Source organism: Pteropus alecto, unplaced genomic scaffold, assembly GCF_000325575.1.
Source record: "Pteropus alecto unplaced genomic scaffold, ASM32557v1 scaffold213, whole genome shotgun sequence".
Lineage (NCBI taxonomy): Eukaryota > Metazoa > Chordata > Mammalia > Chiroptera > Pteropodidae > Pteropus > Pteropus alecto.
The window spans coordinates 1,739,139-1,750,370 of NW_006434829.1; the positions used below are offsets into that span (position 1 = coordinate 1,739,139).

Here is an 11,232-nt window from a genome sequence, read left to right on the forward strand (position 1 = left end):
GTCCTGTGCTGGGCGGTAGCTGCCCAGCTCGCACCGCTGGCTCCCCGGAGCGTGGCCCCTTCCCGGCCTGCTCTGCCAGCCAGCAGACCCCGCCCTCCCCTCCCGTGCCCGCTCCCCGAGCGGCACCCCGAGTCTGCTCCCTTAGCCGTCGTGTCTGTGCCTCCTACACTGCGGGTTCCACGACAACAGGGCTTTGTTCAGCTGTGCAGTGCAAGCGTCTGGCAGGTTCTAGAAAGTGCGGTGGCGGGCCGGGCTCCCCTGGAGCGGACCCCGAGGTGGGGGGGGTGCACGGGGTGTTCATTCGGGGCCCCCCACCCTCGCGCGCCCCGGCCAGCCAGGCGCCTTCATCAGGGACTGAGCTGCACCAGTGACCAAAACTCTGTCCTGCCGCGGCCGAACGAGCCGCCTTTTCATGTCGCCTTCGGCTTCCCGCCCGTCCAAAATCTAGGCAAATGCCCCGAGTGTTTACGCACCGTGAGTGGCCATTTCCTGCTGTGTCTGGCTTACTCGTTTTCGCTCGCATGAGTAAGGACTGGAATCTGGCGCCTGGAAACCTTCCAGTCCCACGGGAAGCCACGGCCCTTGCCGAGTGTCCCCACGTCCCACCGTCATGGGGTCCCAAGTGGGGTGACAGAGCCAGCCTTGGCCGCGCCAAGGTGCTAGGTGACAGGTGGCACACTGTCTGTGGGCGCCGCCTCAGAAGGCGGACCGTCCAGAAGCCCGGGCGGGAGGGATCCTGCCCCTCGTCCGGGAGGAGCGGCGGCCTCGCAGACAGGCACGTGGTCCGCCAGGGCAGGGACCAGGACCACCCGACACAGACGCGGCGGCCGTTCGCTTAACGAGCGCCTCCCCCAGCCTGTGGCCCACACGCGCGTCTGCGGGGCCTCGGCTCCAAACATTTCCCTCCAAACGTGTCTCCGAAGCAATCGGCTTCGCTCGGATCGCGTACTCGTCCCTTAGATGTCGTCCCCTACATGTCCCCAACTGCACAGCATCACACGCCGAAGTCACTGCAGATGTGCCATCCCCCTTGTGAGTGCCAACGTGTCCGCGTGCTGGTAACGATCTCCCAGCACTAAGGACGTACCCTTCATGTAGGGCTTGGCGCTCATTTGTCATTGCCCGATGCTGATAATGGCAGAAAAACCCTCTGTTAATTCAAGATTTTAGCGCTGCTCAGGCAGCTCTAAACCATCCACTCCGGCTCATTTTATCAGACTCTTAAAAACTGTGTCGCGCTCGAGCCCTGTGCTCATTGAGGAAATGCTGATTCAGTGCCGCGTACTCGTCCCCGCCCGCCGCTCCCGTGTCACGGTCATTCCCCGGCCACTCACCTGCCACCCGGCAGAGCTGGCACGCGTCTGTCCCTCTGTTAGCCGAGTGCCTGGGACGCGGGCGGGGTGCCCACAGCCTCGGGTGGGTTAGTGCGCCCGAGACGTTACCTACACCAGGGGAGCCAAGACCGAGGAAGCTTCTGCCACCGCCGCTGGTGGCGTCTGGTGCGTCCCCATAGGCGGTCAGGACAGCTCTCCAGGAGTGTGCGGGGGACAGCGCCCGGGGCCACAGAATGTGGGAGGGGAGGAGTTAGAGGCGGCAGATGGAAAACGATGTGCCTGAGGTCAGAGAGACAGCCAGGGTCTCTGACTGGCTTTGGGATGTCCCCGAGGTCACAGAGACAGCCAGGGGACAATCTGCCTGCGCGCTGTGTAAATTACCTGGGAAAGGAGAAGGACCCGGGACAGCACGTTGACACTGTTCAGAGAGGAACGTTCTGGCCAGGGAGGGGGCTGTGTGGCAGGGGCGGCCTGCGGGCCAGCCAGGACACACGCTGTTCACTGCTGGCCATCAGCAGGGCGGCCCCGCGCCCAGAGTGAGCACCTGGGTTCCCGACGGCCACTGGACGTCGCCCCCGCTCCAGACACGTCTCCATGTTACAGCGGCGTCCGGCCGTGACGCGTCCGTCGCGCTGGCCTGGAGATTGAAGACGTCGCTTCACCGTGGAACGAGGAGCCGTGAGCCAGGACAGCCGTGTCCTCTGCTGGCGTCGTTCAGACCCACGGGGCCGGTTTCCGGCTCAGTTTGGAAACGGTGGAAGGAAAGGGTTTTCGGGGCGCATCTGTCCCTGGCTGCCCTGCCGCGTTCTGGCTCCATGCGGACCGATGGGAAAGCCTGAGGCCGCGTCGGCAGACGCCAGGCGCCCCCCGTCCCCCCAGCTGAGCCAGCCAGGCCATGTCCCAGAGGCCACACACCGTTGTCACCCTGTTAGCCACAGTCACTTAACTGCGATGCACTGAGAACATGTGGTTACGCCAACAGCATGTGCCAGGGCCCCTCTCAGACGGGAAACGGGTCTGCTGCCCGACGGAGGGGCCGGGGGCACAGGAAACGGGGTCTGCTGCCCGAGGGAGGGGCAGGGGAGCCCTCACAAGGCGGGGGAAGCAGATGTCCAGTTGAAGACCACGCAATCCCGCCCCCAGCAAAGCCAGGGCGGGGGGTGGGGTCATGGTCAAAGTTCAGGTGCAAGGGTGTTCCCACCCACACTGCGAGCTGACCACGTCCCCACGACGCAGGGCGAGGGACGGAGCGGACGCAGGGAGCACCTGCAGAGTCCCGTGGAACTCCAGGACGGCGACGCCAAGCCGTGGGTGTGACGGCGGGCGGTGGCCGGCAGGCGGGGGACGCGGCAGGGGGCTGGCAGGCTTTGGGGGGCTGCAGTCTCACGGCGGGCACACCGCAGACATCCCGCCTCGTGCGTTACTAACGACGTGTGCACACCGCATGTGAAGTCACGACTGCACGTTTCAGGGGTGGAGAGCCGGGCGTGCAGGGTGAGACTCGGGGTGTGGGCCCCGCGTGGGCTGAGCGTCACAGGGTGGGGGGCACCGCAAGCTGCTCTGGAGGAGGGGGGAGCGGTACGGGAGACCCGCGGGAACGGGGACAGCTTACGGGAGACGTGCTGTGAGGACGTCCCCTGTGGAAGCCAGGGAGGCTCCTGCCCCCGCTGGCTCAGGGTGCTCCCCAGGGCCGATGTGAGCAGAGCAGAGGGGGGCAGCAGAGCATTTCCCTCATGACCGCGAAGCGGCCCCTGCACTCCAGGGGCCGTGGCCTTGGGGGAGCACGGGAGGAGGCAGCTCCCTCCCGCATCCGCTCGGCCTTCTCCCGCACGGGGCCTCGTCCGGCCTCACTTTTCACGACCCTGGGGTGTTGAAGGGAACCGTCCAGGTACATTGTAGGGTGTGTCCCACTTTGGGTCTGTCTGGCGTGTTCTCACTTAGCGGACGCCACGCCTTCTGGGCAAGCACAGCCCTTGTGACATGACAGGACAGTGCCGTGGTCTGTGCTGGTGACTAACTGATCTCTGGTTAGGGGGTGGTGACTGTCACTGATCGCTGGTTAGGGGGTGGTGGCCGTCACTGATCTCTGGTTAGGGGGTGGTGACCGTCACTGATCTCTGGTTACGGGGTGGTGGCCGTCACTGATCGCTGGTTAGGGGGTGGTGGCCGTCACTGTGGTCTGTGCTGGTGACTAACTGATCGCTGGTTACAGGGTGGTGACCATCACTGATCTCTGGTTACGGGGTGGTGGCCGTCGCTGATCTCTGGTTAGGGGGCATCTGCCAGGCTTCCCTGCCTCAAGCTCCTTGTCCCCATGCGGCTCATCTTGGGTGGTGGAGGAAGCGGCCGCTCTCAGACGTGCACGCCCGGCGTGAGCATCCAGTGTCGATGCTGCCTCCAGCTCTCACGCCCTCGTCCGCCTCACCAAGTGGCCAGAGTGGTTTCCTAAAAATGTAACTCAGGCCGTGTCCCTCCCACACAAAACATCCTCGTGGCCGTAGGCAGGCGCCCCGCCAAACACAGGCTCCACCCCATGGCCTGGCAGGCCTGTCACACTGTCGCCCACTCCGGCGTCAGCCAGAGTGTCTTCCACTTGTTTTCTGTCTCCAAGATGTCACACTCATTCCCACGTCCGCCTGTGGCACGCGTCCCAGATGCCCACGGCTCGGGGACTCTCGTGGTTGACACAGGACTTAAGATCCGGGTTTCGGCTAAACCCTCTGTCCCCACGCCGTCCCCACCCCCAGCAGCACCCGCCCCTGCAGCCCGTGGTTCCCTGTCAGGTTTTGGATCCCGCCACTATCGCGAGGTAAGTCTCGGCCTCCGAGGACACGGCGGAGTCAGAAACTTCGTCTCCGCATTGGCCGCTGTGTCTGCAGCACCGAGGACAGCGCCTGCTCTCACGGGTACCAATGTCGGCGGCGTGAAGTCCCTCTGTCGTGTGCCGGCGTGATGCTTTATGCTGGTCACGCTCACAGGGGCAGGACATCAGGGCTGGAGCGGGGGCTGCTGCTGGCATCTCGTGGGCAGAGAGCAGGGACATTGCTAAATGCCCCACGGGGGACAAGACGGCCCCGCCACAGAGAGGAGCCAGCCCCAACACCGGGAGGGCTGGGAGCAGCCTGGAGCAGTGCTCGGCTGGCCAGGCCTGCTTGACCATGTTGTCATGAAAACTGTTGGCTGACGACTGCGGGAGTGCCCTGCGCTCTGGTGACGCCGGCCACGTGGCGGTGGCTTTGAAAGCGAAGCAAGTATTCGGAAGGCGGCCCCCCGGACGCGGGCGAGGCCGGGGAGCAGTGCAGGGGGTGTGAACACGTTCTGTTTCGACTTAAAAATAACAGCTTCCAGGGAGCGTCGTTTCAGGGCTTTAGAGGGAAAATATGCAGATGGTTCCAGAGACGCCAGGACGTCCCTGTGCAGCGTCCCCAGGAAGAGGCCCAGTGTGGTGACAGCGCAGTATCACCTAGTAACGCCTCGTCCGAGAAGCAGGTGCAAACGTCCCTCCGGCGGTCTGCTTCGGGGCGGGGGTGGGCAGAATCTCCACATCCTTAGCTCTAGCGCTTCAGAGAAAGGACAGAGAAAACATAATCAGAAGAACATACATTTCGCCGCGAGCGTTGGTGATACCTGAATAAGATTTCTGCTCCTACAGCGTTTAAACAGGAAAAGGGGGGAAAATGGAAATAGCATTAAATTCGCATCAGTGAATTTGTGTGACCGTGCTCGCCAGAGCCAGAAATATTAGCCGTGGCCCCATCCCAGGCCAGGGCAGTGGCTGGGAATGGAATTTGAAAGGGGGTCGGGGTTTTGGTAGATGCCCCTTCCGGCCCTCGGCATTTGTGAAGCGGCAGTTGACAAATCGCTGGACGTGTGCGGCTGGTCGTAGATTGACAAGGGACGGACAGAGCTCGCCGGCTCCGCTGGACTGAGGCAAATCCCGGTTCATCTCCCGCAGCGACGGGAGACGGAGGGGTGTCGGGCCCCGGGGACGCTCTGCCCCGTCTGGCTCCTGCAGGAACACAGCGCGGCTTGTCCGTCCTGCCCAGGGCACGGCCCCGGGGGACGCGGCCGTGTCCTTCCCAGGGCCCCCGGGCGCCGAGCCTGAGCCGGGCCCCTGGTGCACGAAGCTCCGTGAGGGAAGACGGGGGAGTGAGACACGGTGCAGGGTGACTGCGGCCGCATCACCGCAGTGTGGCCTTCTCTGCCCTGTGGGTGTCGCGTCTCCTCCGCCTCTCTCCAGACAGACACTGTGACTGCAACCGGGGCGCCCCGTGAGGGACCCCAAGCAGCCGGGCGCGTCCCTGTCCCTCTGCGTCCTCCCGCGGTCCCTGCGGGATATGACGAGGGCGGACGCGTCTCGTCCCTGTCCCCGCGCACAGGTGTCCGACCACTGCGACTACGTGTTTGTCAACGGGAAGGAGATGAGAGGCGGGGTGAAGGCGGCGGTCACCTTCTCTTACCAGCACCTGCAGGGCCCCCTGGAGCTGGCCGTGTGGGCGCCCCGGCTCCCGCTGCAGATCGAGGTGTCCGACGCCGAGCTCAGCCAGATCAAGGGCTGGAGAGTCCCCGTCGTCCCCAACACGAGGTGCGTGCGTGTGCAGGGCCCTCTCAGACACCGGGTCGGTGGGACTTGCAGGCCGCTGGCTCCGGCCTGGCGGGGTCTGGGGCTCAAGTGGTCCCCCGAACCGCGTCTCCTGCCCCCCGTCTGGAGCGCTGAGCTCGTTTGCCCTGGGGGGCGAAGTCGGGAGCTTGTCACCTGTGTTCTCGCTGTCACTCTGATGGTGTTCGGTAGAGCACTAAGTCCCGTCATCCACGCCAGGCCACCAAACGGACAGCACAGACAGAGTTGCAGGACCTCAGGCTCTGGGTTCAGACACGGCCGCCTCAGAGGAGGCCGTGCGTGGGGACCCACAGACGTGCGGAAAGGCGGGGGCTGCACGCACAGCAGAGCTTCCTGGAGTCTGCGGACCCCGCACAGCGTAGGGACACGATGCCTACCGAGGGCACTTCTGCAGTCCGTCCCTTGGCCATCCCCCCTGGTGCCCGTGGGAGAGCGGGGGGCTCCAAGGATGAAGCTGGGGCCTTGTGTGGCCGGAAGAAGGTCTCAGCCAAGTCCGTTCCTAACCACGCGGGTCCACGGTGCTGGGTTGGGGGGCACGGTCGTCAAGGCTGTCAGGACAGGCGTTGCGGGAGGGACCCACGTGGAGCTGGCTGAGGGTGCCCACGGCCCACCCCAGACGCCATCGCTTCTGCCCCCCTCAGACATGGCAGCAGGACGGGTTTGAGAGGTGAGCAGCTGCTGTCGCAATGATGCTGGGAAGGGCTGACTCGCCTGGCCACCCAGCCCTGTCCACATCCGTCCCCCAGCCACCCGCCCCATCCACGTCCGTCCCCTGGCCCAGCCACCCAGCCACCCAGCCCCGACCACGTCTGTCCCCCAGCCCGGCCACCTGACCCTGTCCATATCTGTTCCTGCCTGGTGCCTCAGATGGAGTCACGTTGTCACCTTGCTCACGTACTGGTCTATAAGGCCATACCTGTTAGTTATCTCTTGCTACATAATTTAGTGACTTGTCCCACAACCGAGTGGCTTAAAAGAACGTGTCCCCTCGCAGGTTCCGTGGGCCAGGACTCCAGGCGCGGCTTAGCTGGGTGTCTCACGGGGGGCCGTCCCGAGATCCGCAGAGCTGCCGTCCCACCCGGAGGCTCAGGGGGAAGGACCTGTGTCACGCTAGGTGTGGCTGTTGGCAGGTGTCCGCCTCCCACGGGCTGGTGGACTGAGGGCCACCGTTCCTTGCGGGCTGCGGGCCCGGGGCCGCTCCCAGGTTCCAGCCGTGTGGCACATCCACGGGGCGGCTCGCGGCTCGGCGGCCTGCTCCCCCAGAGCAGGAGAGGCGGGCTGAGGACAGACACCGAGCCAGACGGAGACAGAGCCCTTTAAACTGGAGCCTGGCAGGGCCACCCCGCGCCTCCGCTACGGCCCGTCGTGGGAGGGAGGGTACGGTCAAGGGGCGGGGGCTCCGGAAAGTGGGTGCCAGGATGTAGGGTTCACTGCGGACACCTTAGACCGCTCCCGCCCGCCCCCACCCATCCGGCTGGTCAGTGCTCGACCCCGAGCCAGACGGAGACAGAGCCCTTTAAACTGGAGCCTGGCAGGGCCACCCCGCGCCTCCGCTACGGCCCGTCGTGGGAGGGAGGGTACGGTCAAGGGGCGGGGGCTCCGGAAAGTGGGTGCCAGGATGTAGGGTTCACTGCGGACACCTTAGACCGCTCCCGCCCGCCCCCACCCATCCGGCTGGTCAGTGCTCACGCCGCCCCGTGGCCCCCCATTCTGGGTGTGGCCAGGCATGGCTGCCTGAGCCCACACCGGGCCGGGCTCGGGCCCACTCACGACGCAGCCCCTGACCGTCGGCCCGACAGGTCTGGACCTGTTAAACTGCACGGACCCTTTGACAGGCCGGCTCGGGACAGCGAGGACGAGGAGGGCGAGGAGCGGCGGGGCCGCGGCTGCACCCTGCAGTACCAGCACGCCACGGTGCGCGTGCTCACCCAGTTCGTGGCCGAGGCAGCTGAGCCCGGGGGCCACCTGGCGCACCTGCTGGGCTCAGACTGGCAGGTGGACGTCACGGAGCTGGTGGCCGAGTTCATGCTGGTGGAAGAGCCTCGCGTCGCCACGCTGCAAGGCGGCCCGGTCCTGGTCGGCCAGGGGCTCGGGATGACCGCCGTCCAGGTGAGGAGCCCACGGCAGGGCACTTCGTGGCCGGAGGACGGCCACCCATTGCATGTCACAGGGCTCGTTATGCCCAGCGGGGCACAGGCCAGTGCTCACAGTCCCCGCTGGGGGACCCGTGTTCCCTGGCTGGCGGGCGGGCCCCGCACTGGCGCCAGGAGCCGGGGGGAGGAGTTGGCACGGAGCATGCGCTGGGTGTCGTAGTGGGGACCGGGCCACATCCACGATGACGGCGGGATGCATCCTGGTCGGCCACCTGCTCCCGAGCCCCACCCCCCTCGCTTTGGATCCCGGGGCCCCCCGCGTCCTGAGTCCGCGTGCGCTTCGTCCTGGCGACTCACACCTCACACTCCGTGCCACTGGCTTTGTCACGACCAGGGTTAGAAGCCACAAAGGCACCGGGTGGACCGTGGAGCCGGGGGCACCAGCCGCAGGGAGCCCTGGTGTCCTCACAGGCCTCAGGAAGAGGAATTGGTCAGGACGCGGTGGAAGGGTGCTGGGCCTGTTTCCTTAGGGAGGTCGGGGCTCCGTGGGAGAGGGGGAGGGAGGAGCGGGGCCTGGCCCTGTCTCGGGGTGCCCCCCACGCGGCACCACCCCAGGCCGCCCCAGCTGTGCAGAGGAGGGAGGCGGGCTGCTCACGTCCGCGGCAGCTACGTCTGGTGGACGGGCAGGTCGAGCGAGTGTCCCCCAGTGTGGGGCGTGGCCTCCCGGGACACGCGGGCGAGGCGGGCGGTCCATGGGCTGACGGCGTCGGCCGCGTGTGAGAGCGAAATGTGTAAACACCCAACTGTTCCTGATGCCATGAAGATTTCCCAGCGAAGCATTTAGGAAGAATAAATAACCGCACACAGATCCGCGCTGGATAACGGCGGGCGGCCGCCTCGGTGGGAGGCGTGGCGGGTGCTCACGCGCGAAAACGTCAGCCCTTCTCTCCGGGGCGAGGTGTGGGTGCCGGGCAACGGTGTCGAGTCGGGCCCCGTCCCCTCTCACGGCCACCCAAAGCATACGGCTCTCACGTGCGAGGTCGGCTTTCGGAAGGCGACCTCAGAGGGACGGGCTCGTTCCTGCGCGTCCTGGCTCGTCCGTCTGTCCACCCCCCAACCCCCCACGCAAGGGACATCGTTCACGCGATGGCAGGACTTTCTGGGACCACGAAAGGCTTTTCTTCGCCTTGTTGGTTTTGCCTTTCAGATCTTGTCGCCGCTGTCAGATGCCATCTTGGCCGAAAAGACCATCGCCGTGCTGGACGAGAAGGTGGCCATCACGGGCCTCGGGGTCCAGCTGGTGACAGGGCTGTCACTGTCCTTGCAGCTCAGCCCAGGGAGCAGCAGAGCCATCTTTGCCACGGCGGTGGCCCAGGAGCTCCTGCAGAGGCCCAAACAGGTGTGCGGGCAGGGCGGGGCGGCACCGCGGGGGGCACACGCCGGGGGGCTGCACCGAGTGTCCCTCAGTCTGGAGCCAGGCTGTGACAGGGCCTGCTCAGCCTCACGCTTCCTCACGTCCAAGACAGAGGAGGCTGTCGCGAGTGAAGGCGGCAGAGCCTGGACCGAGGCTCGCCGCCCGCGGAGCATGGCGCCAGGTGCGTTCCACAGCCACCTGTGCCGGCGCACGTCCACCTGTCCGGACGGCGTGGCCCGGGCGCGGCTGTACCTCATGGGCAAGGGGTGTGGGGAGGGAGGGACAGACTCCGAGGCAGTGACCACAGCCTGCCGCTTGTCCCTGCAAGGAGACGGGTGCCGGGTGTGGGGTGACAGGGAGGCTGGGGGATGGGATGGCTCCACCACCGCGGGTCAGCTCAGGGCAGGGACCGACCGTGGTGACATTATGGGGTGACGGGGAAGCTGGGGGACAGCCCCCAGCACTGCTGGTCAGCTCAGGGCAGGGACAGACCGTGGTGACATTATGGGGTGACGGGGACGCTGGGGGACGGCCCCCAGCACTGCTGGTCAGCTCAGGGCAGGGTCAGGACCGTGGTGACATTGCTTACTGTGTTCTTTCTCTTTATCAAAACCGTGCGTGTTCACGCATGTGTGTGCATGTGTGAGCATGTGAGTGTGTATGTGTGTGCCTGTGTGTGCACATGTGTGCATTTGTGCCTGTATGTGTGCAGTGTGTGCATTTGTGCGTGGGTCTGTATTTGTGTATGTGTGCGTATGTGTGTGCACGTGCACGGGTGTGCGCACCTGTGTGCATGCATTTGTGTGTGTGTGGATGTCTGTGTACATATGTGTGTGCATGTGTGTGTGAATATGTATTCTGTGTGTTGGTACAATGGTTTCCAACCACAGCGCACCGCTTTGGGGTTTGGGAACGTGGGGGACCCCCCTCCTTGAGATGGACAGATGTTATTTCTTGGAAGAAAGATGCTCTGAGCCTTGCCTCATAAACAGATGGCGGTCTCAGGCCAGCAGCCCCCTCTGCGCCATGCAACGTGGCCGCCCCCCGCAGGGCTGCTGGAGGGGTCTTCTCGGCTCCCTCGTCGCCAGAGAGCCTCCCAGGCACTGTCCTGAGCAGGTGCCTGTGGTCTGGGCCCCTGTCACAGCCACCAAGGCTGTGAGTGAGCAGGAAGGTGCCCCAGGACACAGAGACTTCCCGTTGTCTCTGCCTTACCGGGCACTTCACGCCACCGCCGGGGTCAGCTACCCATCCCCTTCGCTCCCATCGCTGTGCAGGCCTTTGGGTTAGGAACACTGACGCGGGTGACCTCGGGGACAGGTGTGAGTTCTTTTCGAAGGCAGCCCCCCAGCTCAGGCCGGCACGCAGACGCGTTACTGGCAGGAGGCCCGGTGGTGAGACGTGGCGAGCACCAGGGGACAGGGCCCGTGAGGCCAGAGCGAACCCGTGTCCGGCCGGCAGAGATGGCCCTGACACCCGCATTTCGGGGGGCCCGGTACGCCCCCGAGTGTCCTGCTCCGGTGCCGTGGGGCTGATCCGCGTCTCGGCCCACGGCCCCTGCGTGGTCTCCCGTCCGGCCAGTGCCCAGCACACGGCAGCGGCCGGCTGAGCCGCGGGGACGGCAGAGGCCTGCGGTCATGTTTCGGGCGCCTTCCTCAGCCCCAGACGCGGAGCAGACGGCCGTTCTGCCGTGGCCGGGGCTCTCTGGCTGCGGGAGCGAGAAGCCGCCGAGCAGACGCGGGTGGCGCGGGGTTTGTTATGGGGCCAGGCGCG

The 11,232-nt window shown here is 65.6% G+C and overlaps 1 protein-coding gene across 1 annotated transcript in view; it reads left to right on the forward strand.

The window, feature by feature from the left end:
- Positions 1-11,232, forward strand: part of LOC102893976 (transmembrane protein 132D) — a 94,753-nt gene that overhangs the window by 80,670 nt on the left and 2,851 nt on the right. Inside the window, exons 5-7 of the mRNA XM_015587888.1 lie at positions 5,714-5,919; positions 7,791-8,064; positions 9,256-9,447. Coding sequence (XP_015443374.1) covers positions 5,714-5,919; positions 7,791-8,064; positions 9,256-9,447 — 672 coding nt within the window. The remainder of the gene's footprint in view (positions 1-5,713; positions 5,920-7,790; positions 8,065-9,255; positions 9,448-11,232) is intronic.